The 25,998-nt window shown below is 44.4% G+C and overlaps 1 protein-coding gene across 12 annotated transcripts in view; it reads left to right on the top strand.

Annotated features, from left to right (window-relative positions):
• Positions 1–3,440: 3,440 nt before the first annotated feature.
• The window catches only part of PXK (PX domain containing serine/threonine kinase like), a 78,868-nt gene continuing 56,310 nt past the window's right edge, over positions 3,441–25,998 (top strand). For 7 of the 12 annotated variants that reach the window (XM_036877934.2, XM_036877933.2, XM_057508237.1 and 4 more), the window contains exons 1-3: positions 3,443–3,652; positions 19,225–19,275; positions 21,175–21,222. In XM_036877934.2, the coding sequence (XP_036733829.2) occupies positions 3,551–3,652; positions 19,225–19,275; positions 21,175–21,222 (201 nt within the window). In that variant the 5' untranslated portion in view covers positions 3,443–3,550. Of the gene's footprint in view, positions 3,653–4,070; positions 4,157–19,224; positions 19,276–21,174; positions 21,223–25,341; positions 25,452–25,998 lie in introns of those variants that run through there. The other 5 variants (XM_036877945.2, XM_036877944.2, XM_057508230.1 and 2 more) reach the window with 3 other exon arrangements.

The raw sequence follows: 25,998 nt of genomic DNA, 5'->3' as shown, positions 1-25,998 counted from the left end.
TTGCCCTACCCTAAGATAGGTTGTTGGCTGATTACTAAAGAATATGAGAGTTACTTCCTATCTCCCTGGTTTTTAAAATGGAATCTTATAAGATGGGGTCCCTCCTGTTCTTAGTGTCATGATGCTCATCCCATGTCCCTGCCCTGCATCACTGGCACAACATAAATGGAACAGGATTAATAGGCCCCCAAAACAGTCTCTAGGCCACTATCAATTTATAGGGTGGCTCTTAGCTATATAACCTTACAAACACTGGGCAAAAATTCCTTTGTGATGTGATGAAAAGTATCACCACATAATGGAAATAAGAGTGATCTAATGTGAGTTTGACCAAATGTTTCCTATTCCAATTCATGAATATGTAAAGATGATCTTTTGAGTCGGTTGGTGATGCTGCTTAGGAAGCACTGAGTTTTTCACAAGCTCCGATGATCTGATTTGTAGCAGTTGCCAGGTCTAGAAGCATCCTCACTAAAGCTCATTATCTTGACTCAATCTGGCCAGACGTCAAGTTGTTAGATAAACAACCTGTAGGCTATCTAAACGTCTGGCAACATATAAGCCTAATCGTGTGTGTGTGTGTGTGTGTGTGTGTGTGTGTGTGTGTGTGTGTGTGTGTCTGTGTGTGTGTGTGTGTGTGTCTGTGTGTGTGTGTGTGTGTGTCTGTGTGTGTGTGTGTGTGTGTCTGTGTGTGTGTGTCTGTGTGTGTGTGTGTCTGTGTGTCTGTGTGTCTGTGTGTGTGTGTTTTCAGCCAGAGCCACTTTAAAGCCAGAACATATAAGCCTGATCGTGTGTGTGTGTGTGTGTTTTCAGCCAGAGCCACTTTAAAGCCAGAACATATAAGCCTGATCGTGTGTGTGTGTGTGTGTGTGTGTGTGCGCGCGCACGTGCTGGGGAGGGTTTCCCCACATTCAGCCAGAGCCACTTTAATATGGATGTTGAGGCTGTCACAAGGTTTAGGCCCTGGTCTCAGAGGGTCAGGGGGTCCATTTAAGTTCAGGATCCTCAGAGGAGAGGCACTGATTTGGGTAGATAAAAATGGAATTACAAGGTTTACCATAGTGTTTATTCTAAGGGGCTTACTTCAAGCAAGAATTGCAGAGAAAAGCAAAGGCTAGATTGAGAGCCTCTGGCTTCATTCCAGCAAATGTCTGATTTCTCACTTTCAGTTTCCTTTTCCTAGTAGGGAAGACCAGACAAGGTTGTTATTTTATGGCCTTTGTAGCTCAGTTGTATGACATTAATGACATTACTTTTTTCTACTCATACGATACAGTTTTCATTAGAGACAGTTTGAAAAACAGAAAAAGCATAAAAACAGAAAGTATCATGATCACACCACCCAGAGACCCACAGTTAATATTTTGGTGTTTTTCTTCTGGTGTTTTTCCTACAAATACATTTTCAAAACTTGGGATCATACAAATGCATATATTGCTTTTTTTCCACTATCGTATCAAGAACATTTCCCAACATGATTAAATGTGCTTTGGTAATCTGATTTTTGATCGCTGCAGAATGTTCTATTTATAACTACCATGATTTGTCCAATTCCCTATTGCTAAATATCCTTGTTTGCTGTGTGTTTGCACTGATCTATAATTATTTCCTTAGGATACCCTCTTAGAGGTGAAATTGCTGGGTGAAAACATTTTCAAAGCCCTTGATAAAGGTATTGTTAAATCCCAGCTCCCAGCACCAGTCCTATTGCATTGGTAAGTATTCAGTAAATACTTGATGAATGAATAAAGCCTCTCAGAAAGGTCAGACCAAATTATCTTCCCACCAGTAGTAGGTGAGAAGGGCCTTGTTTTGGTCAGTCCACATGATGACAGGAATAATGACTAAAGCAGAATTTTGGTTTCTGTGATTGGCAATGAAGTAATCCATTTGCCTTGAAATGGAAGTAAAAGGTTGAATCCACACTAAATGATACATTGTTTTGTTTTTAATAGACTGCCACATTTAAACATACTGGGGGCAGAAATGGAATGCAGGAAGAGTTCTGATTATTTTAGGACTGAACCATGAAGTTCTGTGTTTTCACCTTCACATGTCTCTCCATTGGGTAGTGGCCCCTATGTCAGTCTGTCATGGCTACTTGGCCACTTGGGATTACCCAAAAGTCTCATTAAGTTTGAGATCTGGAGAGGGTACCCTTTAGCTGTTGTCTAGGTCTTTGCTGTGATGTCAAATTTGGTAGTGATGGCAATACCAAGAAACTCAGCTCTTGTCTTTAATGTAGAAACTTAGGGGAGACAAATGTAAGAGAAACCCTCTCTCTATTCTGTGAACTGTAGAGGAAGGAAGAAACTAATATTGTCAGAGCTTTTATTAAGTGCCAAGCCCCTTCCCATCCTACTGCATTCCTCATATTAACCTACCCATACAGATACTATTTTCTCCATTTTGCAGATGGGGAGCGGGGGCCCAGAGAGATTGGGTAACTTACTCAAGGTCACACAGTTAGTAAATGCCAGAGCCCTGGAGATCCTGGTCATCTAATTCCAAAACTAACCCCTCCAGGTCTCTGGAGTGTTGCTGACCTAGGAGGTAGCAGTATGCTGGGATTTCTGTGGGAACTGGGGGAGGAGACCTGGGGAGTGGCAGGATTTTGGCCTTGGGTTTAGGCAGACCGGGGGGCAAATTTGGGGCTGGAAAGTTGATCACAAAGTTCTCTGGCTCTGGGTTTGAGCTTCTTGGAGCCAGTGTAGTGGGACTGAGGACCCCAAGTCTGAGGGATCTTGGTTGAGTGTTCCTGGCGTTGAAGGTTGAGCTAAAAGCTGGGAGTACCTGGACCAAGGCCCAGTTTTTAGAGTCCTCCGTTCAAAAAGCTTGGGTCTGAGGGTTCTGGAGTCCAAGGACTCCAACTGTGGGGTCCAATTCCAAAGGCCGAGCTCTTTCGTTCTTAGGTCTGAAAAGCCAGGTTCAAGGATTCCCGTAAAACCTGAATGAGGGGCCTGTTTGGGGAAGTTTCTGGGTCTGCAGGACTCAGAATGAAGTTTCCATTCTGAAGATCCCTTTTCTGGGTCTTGGGGTCCTTGTGTCCGGGAAGCCCGGCGGGGAAAGGTCCACTTGTAAAGGTCTCAAGTTAGCCCCCGCTGCTGAGGGCCTAATGCGAAAAGCCCAACACAGGCTTGGTTTGGGAATCTGCACCTGCGGGTTCCTGGATCGCAGGGCTTAGGATATTCAGGTCTGAGGATCTCTGGAGGTGAAGGCCTAGGGTGAAGTGTCGCCGGGGCTGAAGCCCGGGGCTAAGGGTACCGGGTCTGCGGCGCGACCGTGAGGAGCTTGGAAGCGCCGTTCCAGGCAACGATGACAGACGAGGTGGCGCTAGGACCCCGCGGGGAGGTGGCGGCGCGCAGGGCGGCGGGTGTTGACAGCGGCGATGGGTGCCGGCGGCGCTAGGACCCTGTGGGCCCGGCGGGCTGCGGCGGCGCGTGGGGCGGCGCGTGTTGACAGCGGCGGCGGCGGAGCCGGGCGGGCGGCGGGAGTCGGCGCCTCGGGTTCCTGCCCCTGGTCTCGCGGCGGTGCGGACGGGCGTCCCGGGATGGCCTTCATGGAGAAGCCGGCGGCCGGCAAGGTGCTGCTGGACGACACGGTGCCGCTGACAGCAGCCATCGAGGCGAGCCAGAGCCTGCAGTCCCACACGGTGCGCGGCCACGGGCGGGCGGGCGGCGCGGGGCGGCCGCGGGCCGCGGGAGGCTGAGGGCGGCGGGCCGGGCTGAGCGCCGGCGCGGGCCCGCAGGCGGCCGTCGGCGGCCCGGGCCCATAGGGGCGGGGGCCCAGGCGAGCGCTGGGGTCTGGACGGGCCGAGGGTGGCGGCCGCAGCCCCCCGGGCCTAGGACCGCGACCCGGGGAGGCGGGGGTTTCCTGGGCCCACCTCGGCCGGGGGAGTAAGTTGCTCGCCCAGGACCCTCGCGTCCTCTTCTTACCCGTGCCGCCCCCTTCTCCCCCTCTTCGGGGCCGAGGAGTTTCCCTCCTTTCTGGTGGGGATCGGAGTGGTAGGGAGGAGGGTGTGCCGGGCCAGATGGAAGGAAGACTCTAAGGCCTGCTTGTTGGGATTGTAGAGCGAAGGGGGCTGGGGTCTGCAGCCCCATTTCCAGGTCGGCTGCTCGGCGGAGCCTCGGGAAAGTACCCGATGAGGAAGCACACGGTGAGGGAGGCACTGGGGTCGTGCTGAGGCAAGTGTGTGAATGTGCCCCTTCCCTCCTCTAACCTGCTCTTTAGTGGGCAGTGGTGGCATTCATTTGAGTTTAAAATCCACTGGAGTAGCATAAAGGAGTAATAGGTCCTCATAGTAAACACAGGCAGAGCACATTTCTGTTACATGTACTGTCTTTTATGGGGCTTTAAAACCAGGGATGTTTTCGTTTGCCTCTGCCTTTTTTTTGAAAAGCACACTATGCATTATACTTTACAAGCAATAAACCCACGAACTAGCAAAAATCCCCCCAAAAAACAGGAGCTGCCAGCCAGTGGGACTGACTTTGGGAAATAATGAATGGGAAGGGAGATTCCTCAAAGTGAAATGTTTTGTTAGATCACCAAATCAGATTCTGGCCCAGAGGCTTGTTTGTTTCCCATGCTGTGTGTTTGGGGTTCATCATCTGGAGGCTGAAGCCCCACAATAGCCTTCTGTTTTGATTTTGTTGTTGTTCAAGCTGTTCTGGTGACTTCAAAGAGACCTTTTACTCTGTTGTATTAAAGTGGGACTTTTTGAACCTCAGTTTCCTCTTCCAACAGTCATGCTTTGTAGGGCTTGGATTGTTCGAAGTGTTCATTTCAAGTTAGGACAATGATTCTGTTTTTCCGAAGTGCATTTGTTTTGTTGTGCCCATCTTTAATTCTGCTCTACAGACTTGTAAGAGGGCGCTGTACAGGACAGAATTTGTTAAGCCTCTAATTTGTGCGTAAGGAATTGTGGGTTCAGGTGTTGAAATTTAGGACAGAGAGTCCAGATTAAATTCTGCTATAAAATTAGATTTTTAACTTGACTGTTGGGAAGTAAATCTCATAACCTTTCAGGGAACAGGCTTGAGTCCTTAGGTTTATTTTGTGCTCAAAGTAAAGAGAGAGATGTTTATAAATGCTCACAGACCGCTACTTCCAGGAAGCATTCCATGATGGCCACTGTCCCAAGCCATGTGCTCATCTCCAGCTTAATCTTGATCGGTTTATTCGTTTCCTCCAGGCTGTGAGAGGAGGGACACTTCTTGTTCATCTTTGGGTCCCAGTCCCTGGTGTCCGAGAGGATTTCATAAGTGTGTTGGATGAATAAATAAATGAATTGCAACCTTACTTTGCCTCTCTTTCTGTTTGCGTAAAATGGTAATGGTGAAAATTAGAACAGTGTGGCATCTGGGGTGCTAAGTGAAGGGGTGGGTGCTTTAACCAGGTAGTGAAAGATGTAATAATTCCATTTTTGTTGCAGAGCTTTTCTGTAAGAAATAAAGTAAAATAATTTAAGGTAGAGCATGGCAATTCCTATAATGAAGACTGAACACAAAAGACAGTGACTCACAGGAGACCCATAGAGGCAGATGCGGTGGAGTAAGAAATGTGGCATTGTCTTGAGTAATTTTTGACTGTTCTGTATTCTTGTCATTTTAGCTGTAAAATCTGAGACTGAGAAATGTTGCATCAGCCCTGAACTTTATTGAGAAAATCATATACCAATATAAACTGTCTGGGTTATCAATGCCTTATGAGGAAGTCCCTTTAAAACAGGAACTGTTGGAAATTATTTTGGAAAGAAGTCTTTCTTAAGGGTGGTATGTGGAAGAAAAGGGCATTGTTTTCTATTGGGAAGGTTGAAGGTGCTTTCCATCCTGTTAGCTGAAGGCGAGATGGTGTCTCAAAGGACAGAGGGCTGTCCTCTGAAATGGTGAATCTCTAGAAAGTTGCTCCTTGGCTGTAGGACAGAAACATACAGAGAGAGTGTATAGTAGACAGCTTGTGGTTTGAAAGAGGCCAAACCTTAACACAGGTTTGGGCTGATGCTTGCTAGTCATGTGACATTGGTTGGACAAGGCACTTAACCTTTTTGACGTTTAGTTTCCTCGTCTGTAAAGAGGGTAATGAACACTTGCCCTGCCTGCCTCCCAAGGCTGTTACGAAGATCAAATGAAATAGTCTTTATGAAGCATTTGTAAAGCATATCCCTTCCTTCTTCCATCTATTGGCTCCCTGGCAACATATATCCAAAGGGTTAAACACGTTAAGGTGTTACTATTGTAAGTCAGCTAATTTCTGTCTGTAGTTCCTTTCAGTTATCAAGGTTGTTTAGCCTTGGGAAACAGAATGTATAGCAAGAAACTTTAGTTTACATGTGATTTAGAATTTATGGAGTTGGGAGGGAAAAATTATTTGGATTAGAAAATAGAGATGCAAGTATGAAGGGAACATGAGGTCACCACAGAAAGGCCTGTTTGGAAGAGCAACAGGCAGAAAGGGTGCAGGTGGATGGGTAATTGTGTTCCTGACTGTGGTTTGAATGCTTTACTTTACACTTTGATGGAGCATAGTAGATTTGACTTCAGGAAATAGACGAGGCCTCTGCTGTAAGGAAATGAAGCTTCCATAAAAATCAGGCAGGACAGTATTTAGGGAGAGGATGCTTTCAGCACCGGGAGGGAGCAAAGGGAAGGATTTTTCAAACAAGGAATTTCTGATAAAAAGCCACACAGGTGAATTGTGGGGAAGTTTGGGAGGACTAAGAAGACAGGGGAAATACATAAGTTCATGGCTTCATGAGGGAAACTTTTATAGTCAATAGACTGAAAAAATGCTTACCGAGCTGAAATAGAAACCAGAGGAAATCAAGTTTTGGAGAGAGTTGTTATCAAATATGCATATCCGATTTTTGCTGGTCAGTATGCTGTCGTGTGTAGCACTTAATCCAGTTTTCTCCTTTTAAGATATTTTTCTATGTGGTTCATCTGAATCGCCACTTACTCCCCATTTGGTGCATTTTGTTCTTGAGAAACAAAAGGTAATTTTAGTAATATTCAAGGCATAACAGACCATTTAAAAAATATCTGTGGAAAAGATATTACATGTTTAAGGTCTTTACTGAAAATGGATCTCTCCTTGAACTTTTGACTTTTGGAAACTGCATTCCTGCACAGTTTATTTGTTCACCAAGCCTCATTCATTCAGCAGAAATGTGCAAGCCCCTACTATGTGCCAGACACTTGCTGGAGGTATGGTGAACCAGACAGCCTCTGCTTTCATAGAGACGTTGTTCTATCCGATTCTGAGGTCTTCTGTTTTATAAGGTGTACGCATGGCAACCAGCATCTTGTCAGAGCCCAGATGGTTTTGAAGTTCGTTTTGTGGCTTGGTTTACTGAGCTTCAGCTTCTTACTCAGGGACCTTTTTTTATAGCCTTTTAAACTATTCAGACACTACCAGAATGCCTATTCAAATGCGATGCCGAATTAGGACACGTAGCCTTCTGATCTTGATATTTTAAGTCAATCCAGTGCTTATTGTCAGACCCCATCTGATCTTTTAGGGTGCGATTTGGATGTCTCTTTAGAATTCCAAGTTACATCGAATACTTAAAGTTTCTTGGAAGATGTTTGTGGGTTTTGCTCTGCGAGGCACACAGCTTCTGCCATGCCTCCGTCCCCCACTTCTGGGGCTTTGCTGACTTAGGAAAGGCTTAACAGAGCTTCTCACAGGCCATGTTCTAAATCAGCGCTCCCCAGGCTTTGTTACCTGGCAGGCTCCTTTTGTAGTAATACCGAATTGTAAAAGCCCTCTGGAAGGGATTTTCAATTAAAAATGATTTTATTCAGATCAGTTCATTGTTAAAAATTATATAAATGTTTGGGATCTGAATTACACTGGTTTTGAAATAATAGAGGCAGAACTGAGATAAGTTGAATACAACTTGAGAAACTGATAAAGAGCGTCTTCAGACAGTTTGCAGAATTGCTCTTTCTATTATGATTCTCACTTCTCGTATTTCTCACTTCTCACTAACTCATATTTTGCCATTGGCATCTCTTAAGCCTGTATTTGGTCTTGGTCACTGTGGGTGTAAATGAAATCATACATACATAACTAAGACCAAAGTCAGTTAAAAAGCTGTGTAATGGTCAAAACCACAATAAACCATCTAAATCATGGACACACCTCTGCATGACCCTTCCCATGCTTCCTGTGTGCTCATTTGGAGGCTCTTAGTCTGTTCTGGGTTAAAGGAAGAAAATACTTAAATAATTGTCTTACTGATAGATTTTTTTTTTAAGTAAAGAGGGAAACAGAAGCCTTAGAGCCTCTAACACATAAATCCTGAAACCCTCTGGAGCCCCTAGTTGTTCATCCTGTTCTAAACTGTTAGTAACCCACCTTAAGAATCCCAGTTTAAAAATCTAGAGGGTGATTAGCTGTGTTCCCTGAGGCCAGGTTGCATTTGCAGCCTTCAGGAGCTGATTAAGTTCATTCAGCAGATGCGGCTGTGAATAAGCCACTATGTTCCTGGCACTGTTCTGGGCACTCGGAGGCCGTCTAATGGCAAGACAGACTTGTCCCTGTCCTCATGTGCTCATTGGTTCCAAACATATTTTTGTGGAGGACTCTGGTGTGCAGTAAAGGTGGAGAAGGGAGAATAGGGCCAGTTGTGGGCCGCTTGGATGCCGGGCTGGGGGATCTGAACAGAATTGAGGCGACGAACAGATACAGGGCTCACACGCATGGTCTTTGAGGATGCTGCATGTTGCTGGAGGTGTGTAGGTCAGGAAGAAGGGTGCAGGAGGGCCCAGGGTGGTAACGAAGCAGGGAAGTTAGGCCGCATCTCAGGCCAGTGGCAGGAAGGAGAGAAGGCAGGGAGAGGGGGAGGAGCAGAGGAGAGGAGAAGTCCGCTAGGTGGAGGCCACAAGGCAAACAGGCACTGGAAGTGATTACAGAAACAGCACAAGGTAAGTGAGGGCCAGCTGGTCTTCCCTGGAAGGTCATGAGTCCAAGTTTGGCTTCAAACATCTGGAGTAATAATGAAAAGGCAGTGTACTTGTTATGATAACAGCTAACGTTGTTTAAGCACTTAAGTGTACGCCATGTGCTAAGTGCTTTATATCGCTTATCTCATTGGGTAAGTTTTGACAAAGCTATACGCCCAGGTACCCACTATGTAACATTTCATCACTCCACTTATTTCCTTGGTGCTCCTTTGTAGTCAGTACCTTCTCTCGGATCCCTGGCAAACTACTCATCTGCTTTCTGGTCTACAGTGTCCCTCGTTCTAGAATGTCACATATAAATGGAATCTTATGGTGGGGCTTCACATTGGGAAGAGAGTCATTTTCTTGTTTGTATATGGCTTCTCTGGGTGCCCAGATTACATTCAGCCCAGATTTACAAAAACAACAGTTTGTGTATGTGTAGTAGGAGGTAGGTTGCAAAGTGCAGGGGGACAGACGTCAGGAGGGTGGGCTGGGAGGTGTGGGGAGAGGTCTGCAGCTCTCTCAGCTCCTGTTCCCCCAGCCTGGGTTCTCCTCCTTACTCAGCCCTCACTCTCCCCCTTCTTATAGCCTTGATGGACTGGTTCTGCCTATTCAGCTGACCTCTGTTCACCAGATGAGAGGGTATAAACTGGGAAAGCATTCCGCCCCAGGCCACAGAACTAGGAACCCAGACTGGCCTGGGGTGTAGTCCATCTCATCTCTCACTGGCTGAGTGCCCTTCTTTAAGGCATCCACCCTCTCCGAGCCTTGGAGTTCTTGTCAAAGAGAGGTAGTGGCACCTGCCTCCAAGCATTGCTGGGACAAGTAAACAGCCGAGCAACAGAAAGCATGGAGTACATGCTGCACAAACATAGCAGTTAGTAACGATCACCTTTGGCTCTGAACAGGTACACGTGCAGCCACTCACATGGAACCGGTTGTGATTGCAGCTAGTGTCCCAGGAGGACACAGTGACATTTTTAGGCTAGGTGGAATAAATTTATGTGTGTTCAGCCCTCCCCTTATCCTTAGTGATGGTGACCAGGTCTGTAAATTATTGAAACCAGTAGGGACGCCTTAGCTTGTCTTCAACCCATGGTTTCAAACTTTCCCACCAAATATCACACCTGATACAAAACCAGTGAATTAACTTACTTGACTTTCATCTTCTGTTTTTCCAGTCTTTCCAGCACAGTAAAAGGGCTGAGTCGTAAAATGACCAAAATGTCCCCTCACAGCTGATGTTTATTATTGATAACATACTGTGCTCTTATCAAAGCCCAGATAATCTCTATCTTTATCTTATTCCTCATGATTTCTTATTTGAAAGTAGCTTGTTTTAAATTACATGTGTAGCGATTCAAAGAATTTTTTTAAAAACTGCTTTTCCTGGTTAGAAAAGTAATATGTGCTTATTGAGGATAACCTTAAAAATGTAGAAAAAATAGCTAAGAGAATTTAAACCAGACATAATTCCACCTCCAGGGACAGCTGCTGTTAACGTGCGTTGTAGTTCCACCTTCCTATCAATGTTACCACAGAATTTTTTTATCCTTTAAAAATACCTAACATTGTAGTATATGTCTTTTCCCATATAATGAAAAGTCCTTTTAGCACATCCTTTTAAAGGCTTGCATATTCTCCCAGTAGATGGGTAAGCCATAAGTAACTTATCCATTCTCTTAATGCTAAAACCCAGGTTGTTTTAGGGGGGGAGCTTTTTAACTTGTCCCTTTTAAAAGTGGGCAGAAAAGCTGGGACAGTAGGAGCTGAAGTAATGATGCTCCCTGTTAGGAATCAGAGATGGATAAAATTGTTTCCCACATTCAAAGAGAATGGCCACCTTTTATTTTTCCTGGGATGCTGTCTCCCATGCTTGCTGATTAAAGCCGTGATAGAGTCACTTGCAGACGCCTTGTGTTGCTCTTTTCTTAGCAGAAAAGAAAACTAAGTTACAAAGCCAGCCTTCGGCTGGATGCTATAACTATCCGATCATCTCATCTAATACCACCACCCTGTTGGAAAGGTATGATTTTGCAGATGAATAGACTGAGGCTCAGAGGCCCAGAGAAGTCAGGCCCCAAAACCAGCAAATGGCAGTTGGGCTTTGAATCAGGTCTCTCTGAAAGGAAAGCAGTGCCCTTTTCCCTGGGGTCTTGGGGTGTTGCCCCGGGGGAGGGGTACAACTGTGGCTGATTGGCACATAGTGACCAGCTCCTCTCCCAGGCTCTTGAAGGACTCGCGGTGGCCTATTGCTGGGCCGGTGGCGAGTGGGATGGGCATAGGTAGAGCAATGGCTCCAGGAGGAAGAGAGCACTTCATTCCTGGCAGGTTCTCGGGTCGGACTGGCAGCATGAGGGGTGAGGAGTGGCCACCTCAGAAACCAGAGCCCCCGGACAGATCGCTATTTCCACCAGATCAGAGCTTGTGCAGACAACGCTCTTTCCTAGCTTGTTAAATAAGTGGTGGGTGGTTCTCTGAGATTATGTTCACTACATGTGTTTCTACACTTTCAGGGCTTTAGCCCAAGAGATGTGGGGATTATCGAACAAGTGAAGGTCATATTTCATTTCTAATTACTGTTTAACTGAGCCTCAGATTTTTGCGGGATTTTTTGCCTTGCTTGATGTAAGATGGAATTTATGGGTTCCCATCTTAGCAAATCATGTAATTTGCTTTGGCGTCCTTGAAGGGCCATTGGAATATGGAATGCCCCAGGAACTGCTATTTAGAATGCTGTGCCCGTTCTGTGGTCATGTCTGAGGTGAAAAGGATGTTTGGGTGCTGCTTCGCAGAGTTTCCCCCGGCTAGAACATTCGGTTGTCTTTGAAGTCTACGTGGAGACCAGCCCGCCCGGCAGGAGAGGAGGCTGTCCTGCATGGGAAGAGCTTGGACTTCAAACAGCCCGGAGAAGGGAGACGCATGCGCCATCCCAGCCGCAGCCTCTCACTGCAGGGATCAAAGCATGTGTGTGATATATAGTCTTGTCCCTTCTGTGAACACAGAGTAGAAACTGCAGAACCTGTTTTGCATAAAGCACATCGTTCTCTGATTCAGTCAGTTAGATCTTCAGTGAAATTTACTTCATTTGGTTGAAAAGGAAATACACTTGGCTTCACTCATTTGCCAAGATTTAGGTTAAGACAGTGCTGATTCTTCAAATGCTTTATAAACCCTTAATGCTTTTGTTTGTTTGGGGGTCGGTTTTGCACACTTTCGGGTTGCACAGTAATTACAATAAAACAAAGGTATGTTCCAGCTCTGGAAATCTGTGGGTGAAACAGCCATAAAGAATGGATATTTAGCAGAGCAAGGCGTAAATCATCAATTCCAAGTGACATGTTAGGGATCCTAGGCAGAGGTGGCGGGCTGAGCCCAGCAGTCCTCCACTGTGAGCATTTCCTCAGAGACCTTGTGGCCCTGCAGGGTGCCACTGCCTACTGCTCTGGGCTGCAGCTGCAGGGTCGTGTGATCCTGTGGCCTTGAATGTTGATTTCATAAAGGGATGATAAGTCTGAGTGCTTGGGGGATTCCTGGGGATTGTCCTGAGTGTGCTATTTGACTTTCTCTGCAGGTGGGTGCACCCGAGAAAGGGGCATGCTTCCTCCTTCCCAGGGTGCAAACAGTTACCACGTACCCGCCAACGAGCATTTGCTTTGCTCTGGCTGTTGGCCTGACCTGGTGCTGGGTGCTCTCTGGAGTGCAAAGGAATGTGTGCTTCCAGCCCTTGAAGAACTTAATCCAGTTGGAGAGAGCCCATTTTCCCCCAAACACAGACACACTTAGGATAAATGTGGCAATCACATGATTAATAAGCTGAAAGCGCCATGGTTTTGAGTGGTAGAACAGCACGGTGTGGGGCAAGTGAGGGGCGTTTAGGATGCTCAGTCTAACTGGGTAGAGGAGTCTGAGTAGAAAGAAAGGGTAGTACCGGAAGAGCATGGAAGCTAGGCCAGGGGGTGTGGGCTTTGTCCTGTGGCCAGTGGGAGCACTGGAAGGTTCCTGAGCAGGGAAGTAGCATCGTGTTGGATGCCCAGCAAGGTCACGTGTGCTCGGCATTCCTTGCAGGCCTGCCAGTGAAGGGGAGGTTCCAGGAGGAAGCAGGTTTGGAAATGAGCCCCGGGAGTGGTGTGGCTAGGGAGCACTTGGAGAGACAGACCTGGCCTCCTGTCCCAGGTCCTCTGCTTTCTAGGTGGTTTTCCTCCGAGGAACTCTTCACCCCGCTGCAAACTGAGTGCCATGGTTCTTCCTTGCTCACCTGAAAGGGCCTCTGCGGATGTGTGAAGGGCGCCTGTGGGTGCTGCAGGGCAGTGCCAGGCTCCCGAGAGGCTCGGTCAGGTGTACGCTGCACCTGAAGAGACAGGAGAGCCGAGTCCTTGCGAAGAGGCAGGCGGGGACGAGCGTGCAGGGAGAGGAGACTGGGGTTCAGAGGGCGTGTGGTTCATCTGTCTCCTTCCTTTTCGGGGAGGGTTTTTATTTCTGTAGGGTGAAGCTGCTTCCTGTTTAAGAGGCTTGAGAACCGTGATTCTCACTCCTGGCTGCACATTACAATGACCTGGGGAACTTCTGCCACCAGCAGTTCCTGTGGCCCAGCCGGGACAGGTTAAATCGGAATCTCTGGGAGGTAGGGTCAAAGCATAGGTATCTTTAAAAAAAATTTTTTTTAATTAAGTTGTTTAGGAGATTCTACAGTGCAGCAGGGTTGGGACCCCACACAGCTGCCTTGTCTTTTTGTCATTTGAGTCTCAGTAAAAATCTAATCGCTGTGCCACAAGGGGAGAGACAAGAATGACTGGCTTAGGCAGGTTTTGGAGGTTTTCTTGTTTTGTCTTTAGCTCCTGTGACACATTTCTTTCAGAATGGTCTGTATTTGTAGCCTCACTAAAGTAAGAAAGATTCAAAGTAATTTTTCCTAAAATCCCACCAAACCGCAGCATCTTTGGTTACCAGCTACTGTGCAGTGAAATATTAAGCACCTTTTCTGAAACTCAGGAAACACAAACTGCCAGTGAGGGTTCTGACTTGGCAAACGGCCTCCTTTGGAAGCATTAATCCTCAGCTGTGGGAAGGACGGCCCCTGCCCCTGCACCCTCCGAGTGAGAGTTCATCGGTCTGCGTCACTGCGAGTGAACAGCTGAGTTCTCGGACTCGTGAGGACCCCCATTTCTCAGGGCTGCAGAAGGAGCCGGGCTTGGGGTGTCCCCAGGCCACTGGCAGGTTGGAAGGTCCTAGGAATCAGTGAGTTGGGTTCCATTTCCCAATCAGCTGCTTCCTACCTCTGCAACCTTGACAGCTCACCTTTGCTGAGCAGAGCTGAGATCTCCAGGCAGCCTTGAGGATAGTGTAAGACATGTTGAGTACAGGGCTCAGAAAAGTTCCTTGAACAAGAAGGTGTTCATTTTTCATTAATTCTCACTTCTCTCCCCTTACTGGAGTCTGAAGTCACGGGATCCTGGTGCCTTCCCAGTTCGAAGAGCTCTAGCACCAGACCACACTGACTTGCCCTCACGCTAGGGTGTCATAGGGCAGCTACCCTGCCTGCCAAGATGGTGGCTGTGGGTTTGTGAGGAGGGGCAGGAAGAAGGCCCTTTGGGGAAGTGGCAGCAGGTGGTAGGGTTTGGTGGCAGGCCTAGATCTGTGTGACCCAGGGCTGCCCTACAAGGCTCTTATCTCTCCCTTCTGTGCCTGATGGGCCCTGGGGTTTATTGTCCTTTTTGTATGCATTGCAGGTCTGGTCTACATCAGAGAGGGTAGTAAACATGGGACTGATTCCCTTGAGGATTCTGCATCGCTGACAGCACTCAGTAGGTGGAGGCCTGATTTCAGATATTGGGGGTCTGTTGGTCTCTGGGAGCTCTGCTCTCTGCTTTAATAAGTGCTGCAGCCTTGTTGCAAGCAGTGGACAGCCATGTTGCGTGTAGTTTACAAATTGGAGATCTGAGATGAAAATAGTTCCTTTTGGTCAGGCTGGATGGTGGTATCAAGTGAACTAAAAAAAAGCGTTTTATAGTTGGGGACCAATGTGCCCCATTGAAGTGGAATAAAAATACTTTTGAGCAAAATCACCTTTTTCCCATTGTCTTTCTGTATCTGTAACCACATGGCAGGTGAGACTTGGGAGCTACACCGGAGTCTGAATGTGTCTTTACAGGGAAACATGAAGGGTGGTGCTTTGAGGCCACCGGTAAGTGAGTGAACCCTCCGGGCAGATGGGCACATGTTACAGATGGTGTCGTGTGTAGAGTACCAGTGGGTAATGGCCAAGGGAAGGTAATGGCAGAAGTAAGTCCCTCCACCACCCTGCATCTCAAGCCTGCATGGACCGAGATGACCTGTTTTACTCCACACACCTGAACCTCAGTTTTTCAGCCTCCACACTATTGACATTTGGGGCCAGGTAGTCCATTGTTGGGGGGCCTGTCATGAGCATTGTGGTATTTAGCTGTATCCCTGACCTCTGTCTGCTAGACACCACTAGCACTCCCCTGTCCTCTGTGTATCAAAAATGTCTCAGGCATTGCCAGATGTCCTCTGGGGCAGAATCACCCTCTTTGGAGAACACCAACCTAAACATAAAGAGCATCTTGGCAGAAACATTAATTGGGTGCCATTTGCGATATCATAATCTGTCATCAAGACCCAGGCTCCACAAGATATGGAAGCAACCTAAATGTCCATCAGTAAATGAATGGATAAAGAAGATGTGGTACATACACACAATGGAATATTATTTAGCCATAAGAAGAAAACAAATCCTACCATTTGCAGCAACATGGATGGAGCTAGAGGGTATTATGCTCAGTGAAATAAGCCAGGCGGAGAAAGACAAGTACCAAATGATTTCACTCATCTGTGGAGTATAAGAACAAAGGAAAACTGAAAGAACAAAACAGCAGCAGAATCACAGAACCCAAGAATGGACTAACAGTTACCAAAGGGAAAGGGACTGGGGAGGGTGGGTGGAAAGGGAGGGATAAGGGCGGGGAAAAAGAAAGACGATTAGCATGTATAATGCGTGGGGGGCACGGGGAGGGCTGTGCAACACAGAGAAGACAAGTAGTGATTTTACAGCATCTTACTACGCAGATGGACATTGACTGTGAAGGGGTATGTGGGGGGGCTTGGTGAAGGGGGGAGCCTAGTAAACATAATGTTCTTCATGTAATTGTAGATTAATGATACCAAAAAAAAAAAAAATACCCAGGCTCCATGTTGTAGTTAGTACTTCTCTTCTGCCAAATGCGTTTCCCAAACATTGTGTTCTATTCATAGACAAGTTAAAAAAGAAATCTAAACTGTGTGTCCACAGAGGGATGAAATGGAGTCAGACTGTGCCTTAGAGATCAGAGCGTGATAGGTGCTAATGGATATTTACAAGTGGCAGCAATATCTTTGTGAAACAGAACTAAACTTTAAACTCAAAGTCTATGAAATGGGACAGCAGTGTTTACTGAGCATCTGCCTAATGCTCAACATTGAACTGGAGTTTTAAAAATTAATACTATTTCTCTGATAAATCATAGGGAAGCAATAGATGATTGAATTAATTTCTGAGAATTAATATTTCCCCCCAATTTTAGACATCAAAAAAATGTGTGTATGTGTAGTTGTTTGGAAGTACTCAATTATAAGTGCTAATTTCATCTCCACTGTAAGAATGTAAAAGCCCAGAAAATAAGACATTCTTGAGAAAAGAAAATCTCAAAGCTAAAGGACCCATCCCCAAATATGAGAATGTCACATGATTTTAGCATTTATTTTTACCATATTAAGAAATAATTAATATATTAGCATATTGCTGAAGAGGTTTGCCACACCACACAAATCAGTTTTGAACTATTTATTTTGTAACGCCACATGAAACCAACTAAGCATGACTGGGTGGATATTATTGTTGAATATACCATCCTTAACATATTCTGGAGGAGGCTGAAATTCTGGCCTATGTGGACTTCATCAACCTTTTCAGAATAAACAGAATGAAAGTGAGTGATCATGTAATAAGATCTGTTTTAAAATCTAGTTACCAGGTTAACAGTGCTTATTTTGCCTTATTGTCTAAAGAGCCTATTTAAATCAGAATTAGTTAAGTAGAAAGAATTTTTTGAGTGAGTGCTCTGCTGTTAAGCATTTGTTAAGTAGTGACTATGAGTAGCGCCTTAATCATGCCATCGAAAGATACTAAACAGCTATGAGCACCTGAGGAAAACACGTAAGCATTCTTGGTATGATTTAGTCTATACTTCGTCATAACTCCCTGTGTGTATAAGCAGAAGGCTGGACTAGGTCTGTATTTCCTGTTTGCTTTTAGTAAGAATTGCCTGGGGAAGCTATTAAAAATTTTAATTCCTAGGTTTCTAGCCTAGAGATTCTGATTGAGCAAGTCTGGTGCAAGGCTTGGGAATGTGTATGTTTAATACCCTTTCCTGGAGCAGGAAGATTTTAATGATCAGGCAGTTTGGGGGCCACTGGATTTAGTTTCTGTGGAAAGTGCCATCACTGCATATCTATTCCACCTTCTCACTTGTTTTCTTAATCATGGCCTTTTCTAGTTGACTGAGCATATAAAATGCAAACTTTGAATACTAAAAATCATGGATCTTAGTCATCTGACTGCTAACCACACCTAGTTTCAAATACCTAAGGTTAAACTTTGAGATCATTGTAGATGTGTATGCAGTTGTAAGAAATAATGCAGAGAGATCCTATATATCCATTACCCAATTCCTCTCAGTGGTAACATCTTGCAGAACCATAGGACAATACTGCAACGAGGACATGAACATTGATACAGTCATACAGAACATTTCCATCAAGCCAAGCATCCCTTGTGTCATAGTCCATTCAGGATACTACCACGAAATACCATATGCTGATGGCTTATATACACACGCATTTATTTCTCACAGTTCTAGATGTTGGAAGTCCAAGATCAGGTTGCCACTGGGGTCACCTTCCAGTGAGAGGCCTCTTCCTGGTTCATAGCTGGCAACCTTCTCAGAGTATCCTCAGTGGTGGAAAGGGCAAGGAGTCCCTCTGGAGCCTCTTTTATAAGTCATCTCATTCATTCCTGAGGGCTTCACTCTCAAGACCTAAGCACCTCCCAAATATCCCACTTCCTAATGTGATCATCTTTGGGGGTTAGTATATACCAACATGCATTTTGGGGAGACACAAACATTCAGACCATAGCACTTCACTTTGCCCTTCTGTAGCCACACCTGCTTCCCTTGTACACATGAGTACCCCAGCCTCAAGGCCTGGCAGCCCTAATCCATTCTACACATCTATAATTTTGTCTTTCCATGAATGTTCTATAAATGGAGTCACATGGTTTATAATCTTTTGGGATTGGGTTTTTCACTCAGCATAATTCTCTGGAGATTCATCCTCACTGCTGCATATATCAGTAGTTTCTTCCTTTTTGTTCTTGGGTTGTATTCCATGATATGAGTGTAGCAAGGTTTAACCATTCACCTGTTAGAGGACATTGGGCTAGTTTCCACCTTGGGCTATTACTAATAAAGCTACTATGAACATTTTTGTACGAGCATAAGTTTTCATTCCTCAGGATGAGTACCCAGTAGTGCAACTGCTGGGTCATATGATAGTTGCATGTTTAATTTTTTTATAAAACTGCCAAACCATGTTCCAGAGTGGCTGTACCATTTTACGTTCCCACTGGCAATGTATGAGGGATCCACTTTTCTCTGTATCCACGCCAGCATTTGGTGTTTTCTTTTGTCGTTTTAACCATCCTGATACGTGTATAGTGAAAGTTGTCTTAATTTGCATTTGCTTGATGACTAGCAGTGTTGAACATCTTTTCAAGTGTTTATTTGCCATATCTATGTGCCTCTTGAAAAGCGCGTATTCTGCTGTTAGATGGAGTGTTCTGTAAATGCTAATTGAGTCTGCTGGTTGATGGTGGTATTGAGTTCTTCTGTCTCTTCACTGGTTTTGTTTAGTTGTTCTATCGATTGCTGAGAGAAGAGTGTTGAGGTCTCCGGCTGTAACTGTGGATTTGTATATCTCTTCTTTCAGTTCTGTAAGACTCTGCTTCACATATTTTGTAGCTCTGGTGTTTGGTGCATACACATTTAAGATTTGCTGTGTCTTGCAGATAGATTATCCTTTTATGTTTATGTAATTTCCCTCACTGTTTCTAGTAATTCTGTTTGTCCCCAGATCTACTTTATCTGGTATTTTCACTTATTTTTCTGATCCTCTAACTTGGGTGTTTTGTAACTTTTAAAATTCTCCTCATTTTTAGGAATATATCATTCGGGTACAAAGAGGAATTTCTGTGGAAAACAGTTGGCAGGTAAGCATTTTTTTTGTCAGGAAAAGGTTTAAAGGTTTAAAGTGTTTAAACAGAATTCTGGCTTGGAGCATCTAAAATTCTAGAAAACTCAATATGCATAAATAGAAATCATATTTCATTTAGCTGTAAGCCTTTAGCTTTAAGACATGTGTTATAAAAGGTTTTTCTGTTCCCAGTTGTTTGGTTTAATTTGTGTGTGATGTTACCACGGAGAGTGTCGAGGAATTTGTTCTCTAGCTTGACCCAGAATAAGTAGGGTAGGCAAATTACTTGTTTTGTTCCTAGTGATTCAGACCTCATCCTCTCCAGCCACAGTTTGAATGGGGGAGGTTAGAGTTCAGTTCACCAGGTGGAAATGCAAGACAGTGCCCTGGACATTATAGAGTTTGAATGCTGCTTTTCATGGACTCCCATGTCCACTCATGGAATTTCTAGCACTGGTTCCCTCCCTGACAGTGGGTGAGAGTCTTAGAGCCTCAGGGTCTGCTTCCTTCGGTGGTGGCCTTGGAAAAAAATAACTTTCTGCATAGACCTACAGGTTCTTCCCACCCCAGGTGACTTGCAGAGGTGGCCAGATTCCATATAGGGGCCATTTCCTCCCTGTTTTAGTAATTATAATGAACTTCCTGCTGTCCCATCTTCCAAAAATCTTACCCTGCCCTTTTCAGCCCAGCTTAAACCTTACCTCACACCCTAAGCAACCTTTAACCACAGTGGCCCACACTTGGTCTTTTCTTTGCCTGAAATTTCAAAGTGCTTTTGTTTGACTAATTATAATATTTAACATCTATTCAGCGTTTATTGTTAGGTGCTGGATTCAAGCACATTAATTCACTTAATCCTTTAAAAACAGTTGTATGTGATGTATTAGTACCATTTTGCAGTCAAGAGGTGAGTGACAGGTCCAAGGTCACACAAATCAGTGACAGAACAGGGTTGGAATTCACTCTGTTGGAATGCTTTCAGTGGCTAATACCTGTGGTACCTTTTGCTCCTTTGCACTTATGAGGATGGCCCTTATATTTAACTTTGATGTGTATTTGACAAAGAGGGCTGACAGCAGTGTCCCACCAGAAAAATGAACCCTTGTTGCAATTTTCTAGATCCAGTGCATTAGAATCCCAGGGGATACTTAACAAAAATATTGACTTTGAGGCCCCAGCCTAGCCCTACTGAATTAGATTCTCTGTGGGTGGGGTCCTAGGTGATCTCCAGGTAATTCTTCTGTGCACTAACATTTGAGAATCATCAGTAAAGGTTGAAGTCAAGCTATTCAACAGCAAAATATTTCCCTGGCCCAGGGCCTGAAGAGCTAGTGGAATTTAACAGGGCCTAACCCACAGCATCCACATAACTAAGAAAGACTTATAGACAATGGAAGGTGGACTGTCTGCCAGGAAGAGGAACTTGGGGAACCCAGGAGAGGTATGACCTTTCTGCCTGCAGGTGCAGTTGGGTCTCTGGAGCGGTGGGATCTCAGCTGGGGGATGTTTTATCCAGGGCAAGGGTGAAATTGCACGCCTTGTTTTACTTTGATTTCATGTTCAGTAAAATGTTTTTTTTGGGAGGGGAGTAAATCATTAATTCATCTTTCCAGGTGCCTGGTTAATAAGAAAGATATTTAAAAGAGCTATTCAACCTGAAAACAAATACCTCATCATTATCTCTTGCCTGGTAGCATCTTGTGAGTTTGGCTGGCATTAACCAGTTTCCAGTGGTCAAGCCAACTCTGGGGCACTGCTAGGTCTGTTTTCTGGACCTGTCAAGTTAAACAAGCACCAGGTATAAGCCCTGCTACCCTTTTTACAAGTGCCTTGGCTCTAGGATGCCAATAAACATTAAATAAGGAAATGAAGAAAGATGGTCTTTGCTGACTCAAATACCCCTTGTCTCTTACAGATTGTTAGGCGATACAGTGACTTTGATTTGCTGAACAACAGCCTGCAGGTAAATATTTTAAAACACCATTGGCATACACTGATTGCTCGGGGTATCTTAGAAACTGGCTGGAATTGGCAATGTCAAGAACAAGAAATTAGCAAATTTGCCTGGCAAAGGAGAGGAACTCATACTTCAAACAGATGATGTGTAGCTCTAAAAATAAAATTTGGGGAACATGATGTATTAGAGTCACCTTGCAGTCAAGTACTTTGTGCTCGGCTGCATCTTCACCACAATCATGGGCTGCTGCATGTGGTCTTTCTTATAGATGGGGAATGACTAAAGAGACTGCAGGAGTTCTTCGCTTACAACTGGGACTCTCTCAGTCCCTCTCCATTAAACTAGCCTGCATAATTAGCATTGCAGATCAACACAGCAGTGACTAGAGATTCAGCCTTTTTCAGTATAACACTTTTCTCTTAAGTATGTATTTCTAAATCCCTTTGGTTCAAATGTTCCTAACTTGGTGACCCTAATGGAAAGAGTAATGCGCTGCAACATTTCTCTGGAAACCCAGCCTTCGCTCATAATAATTGAAGAGCCTAGAGGGGCTTTAGCCCCATGGGAAGTACTGGAAATGCCACTCATGTCTTCACCTGGCAGATCGGTCTTCAAGTGCCATGGATTACTGAAGAGCACTGGCCTTGGGTAATATCTCAGATTTGATTGGTAACATAAAACCCTTTAAGCCTGAGCCAGAGCACTTGGCTTATGACCAGTTCAGCAAGAAGGTGAAGGACTGCCCCCTTCACTGGTGAGCTCTCTCTCATCACTTCTTCCAAGTGACCTCTGCTCCTGTCCACAAAGGTCAGGAGGAGTGCAGATGGGAGGGAGTGCAATGCTGCTTTTCCCTCAGAAGGCCATGTTATATGATCAGACTGCAGAAAATAGCATTTGTAGAGTCTAAACTTTACTGTTATTTACAGCACTGCTGTAAGCACCAAGGCGTAATTTTCCTTCCACAGAACTGGCCTGAGTACCTGCAGACCTTCATGTAATTAACTTACGGTCATGCATTTGGCACATGCTGTCTTTTGAAATTTTAATTATAGAATGACAAATTAAAATCTCCAGATAGAATATTGGCAGAGATCAAAATCTCCCTGTAGAAGGGTTTAATTGGTTTCATTTATGGATTTTAATGGGATATTCTTTCCCCATAGACAAAAGATGGGCCGGTGGTGACACTGCAGATAAGTCACTGACGTGCACTTTTTTCCAGCAGTGGGTTTTCTCCACAAGTCCTCTGGACATTTCCATGGGACCTCCACAGTGACATGAGCACTTGGGAGTTAGCATTGGCCCTACTGTGTGTTTTCACTTTTATGCACAAGTGATCTTTGCCCAGTTTTTAAGAAGCAGGGGTGATCTGTGTATATGCCATTCAGTCATGGCTGAGTAAGAACCATGGGAGAAATATCTCTGGAATTGAAATGGCCTAGGCCAGGCCCCTGAGAAAAGGGGACAGGAAGGAGGGTTTTATTCCTGTTTGTTCTTGCTTTGGGGATATGAGGTTGAATCTCCTGACTACTCAATTATGGCATTTTTAATATAATAGGATTTTACTTTTGCTTCAATATAATCTTCCCTTCTAAAATGGGCACCGGCCGTGTGCATCTTACTTTGAATGCAAATATCCATGTGTATTGATGTTGGCTTGAGTTGGGCAGGATATGGCCAGACATCATGTCAGTGGGAGGTTTTTCTAGATCTAAGTAAACAAACAGCAGAAAGTACATACAGCTTTTTGGCAACAAAATAATTTCAAAACTGCCTCAAACAGATAAAAAAGACTAAAGCCACAGAGTTAAAACTGTGACCATGATTTTCAGTGTCTGTTTACCCTTCTGACAGATAAATGAGTTCCTGCTGAAGAAAGAGAAATATAATACACATACACAGAGTTGTCTGAATCCAATAGGAAAAATGCCTAAGCGGGAAGGAAGAAAACCACTCAGAATGTAAAATTATACATGCAATGTAATATAATTACATGAAATGTTTAAAAAGAAAGATTCAAAGGAACTATGCCAAAATGTGAGCAATGGTGATCCTGAGGTGGCAGGATTATGGCTTCTTTATTTTCTGGTGCTTTGTACTATTTTGTACTTTCCAAGTTCTGTACAAACAAGCACATGTGAGGTATGTAAGTAGAAAATTAGAAAAAAGCTACACTTTCCCAACTGTTTATATTGAGCGTATTTTCTGGTACCAGTGAAGAGAAACCACTGCCTTATTTTAAAGGCAATATCAAATTAGTAACCATGTAGGGAGACAGCACACAACAAAGAAAAAGAAAGAAGCAGAAGTTGAAATGATGGGAAGTGGGCAGGCAACCCTCAGACTTGGGAGGAGCCCAGACCCCACCCCTTCCCGTGTTGAGACCTCCTCAGTCATTTCCTCTCTCCGCCCTCAGTGTCCCCATCTGAAATGAAGGGGCTGGACCAGACAGCTTCTTACATGTGTGGTAGCACCAGTGTTTTGTAATTTGATTTTTATTGCCCATTGTTGACATAGGAGAGACTTGTACTGTACACTAGGGGGAGATTGGGGCAAATTAAGGGTCTGTTAAGACAGACCTCCCTAAAATGCTCACTTGAATATGGTTGAAGGCAGTTTGCAGATCATTAAGATCTGATAATGGAAGTAAGAGATTAACAGTATGAAGGCTTTTTCCTCCAAAGAAAAGTTAGTTTTTTTCAAACTGTGATATAGTTTGTTGTATGATTTGGAGGCTTATACTAGGCTCACATGGGTTAGATTTTGGGCTCTAGACTCTATTCGGGTGATTGTTGTCCCTTTGCATTGTCACGCTGCAGGCACTGTGAGTGGAGCTTTGGGGGCTTCTCTGCTGGCTCTCTTGTTCTCTTTCTATTACACAGTGAACTCAAGAAGGGAATCCATAGGGCATGTTAAAAAGGTGCCCTATAGAAGATAGAAAATGGGATCAAAGCTGTCATGGCTTGAAGCCATTGATGTGGAGTCTAGGAAATCACCGGCTTAGTGCTTATCATTCTATATGCTAGGAGTCTCTTTCCCATGCTTCTAATTAGTCATTGGAGTTCTAAATGTTATAAGATATGGCTGGTGAGCATTTCAGAAATTCCAGGAAAAAAAAAACAAGAGAGAAAATACGTGTTTCTTAAATGCTAGTCTTTTTTTTTATTAAGGTATTACTGATATACACTCTTATGAAGGTTTCACATGAAAAAACAATGTGGTTACTACATTCACCCATTATTGTCAAGTCCCCACCCATACCCCATTGCAGTCACTGTCCATCAGTGTAGTAAGATATTGCTAGTCTTTTGTAAAAGGCAAGATTTTAAAATAACACACCCACAGCATAGCTCTAATACTTTCAGGAATAATTATTGTGGGACAGACAGCTCCAGTCTGTCTAGCAGACTAACATGCAGAGATGCTATAATTGCAGTTGTTGGCAAAGAACTCTCGCTTCACCTAGTGATTTGGAATTGCTGATGGGATGTCTGGGCAAATCAGTACATTTTATTAAAGGAAAGTGACGCTTGAAAAATAGACCGGTTGAAGGTTGGAGGCCACAATGTTTGAAACAAATACCTTAGCAATTCCTTCTCACATCCCTACCATGAATGAATAACAACCTCGTTGGGGTTTGACTCAATGATGCCAGACATGACTCTCATTTCTGAGGGGTGTGGGATCCAGGTGGGTTGGCTGCCGGGCAGGTAGTCGGGTGGATCCCTGTCATCTTTGCTGTGTAGACAATCAGTTTGATGAGCAAGAGTTTTTCTTTCTTTTTAATTGAAAAAAAGTAGTAAATGAGAAATGTAAACATTTCACAGTATAGAAATAAAAATTAATTGACCAGCCCGCTGCCTGAGATAGCTATTCTCAAGCAGGTAGTGTGAGTCCTGCACATTTTTTTGTGCATATATAGCCATATACCTGGGCTTACACACAAATCTGCTTAATAAAAAGGTTTTCAAAAGAAATAACCAGTTGTGTTCTCAGTACTCTATTACCTTTGATTAACCTGTATCACTCAGTGCTGCTGAACAAAAATAATAATAATACAGCGATTGGCTTGGACGTGTACTAGCTGAGTGATGTGCTTTCTTCATAGATGTGCTTTTCACTTAGCAAATAAAGGAGCTACTATCAGGAAAGGCCTAATTGTGTCAATGAGGAAAGTGACCTGAAATTCAAGTGTCTTACCTGGCAGTGCGTTCCACCATGGTAGAAACTTCATTGTAAGTATGCTCTGACATATTTTCATAATTATGTTGGAGAAAGAGGCAGTTTAGAATTGCCAGTCAGCCCTTTCATCTAGCCAATATCAAGTTCAAGGTCTTCATTGTTCGAAAAAATACAGAGTGGAACAGGGTAAGTTAGGTTTGCCCACGGGGGTGGTTTAGATTACATCCTTGTCCAAATTCAGGATGCCCTTCTCTTTGACATTCCCCTCCATCAATACGCTTGATGCCTGGACTGCTCTACTCTAAGCACGAGTGTAGAAGAGCACTGCTTTCTGGAAGTGATTTTGCTCCTTAAATTAAGATACGAACCTAAACTAACACTTTGGGGTTTTTTTGAGCTTAAAAAATAGACTCGTGAAGTTTTAAATGATCTGGAAAATGATAACAGATTGCACACCTACCTGCATTTACTTTCCCTCCCTTCTGAAGCCACTTTAAAACAACAGAAAATTGATCACTCATGCACGCACACACACCCCCTCAGGGACAGATAGGGTAGTAGAGGAGAAATATAATAAAACATTTTAAGTTGGAAATCCAG

Source organism: Manis pentadactyla, chromosome 1 (genome assembly GCF_030020395.1).
Source record: "Manis pentadactyla isolate mManPen7 chromosome 1, mManPen7.hap1, whole genome shotgun sequence".
Classification (NCBI taxonomy): Eukaryota; Metazoa; Chordata; class Mammalia; order Pholidota; family Manidae; genus Manis; species Manis pentadactyla.
The sequence above is the reverse complement of the archived record's forward strand: the minus strand, read 5'-3'. Positions and strand labels throughout refer to the sequence as shown.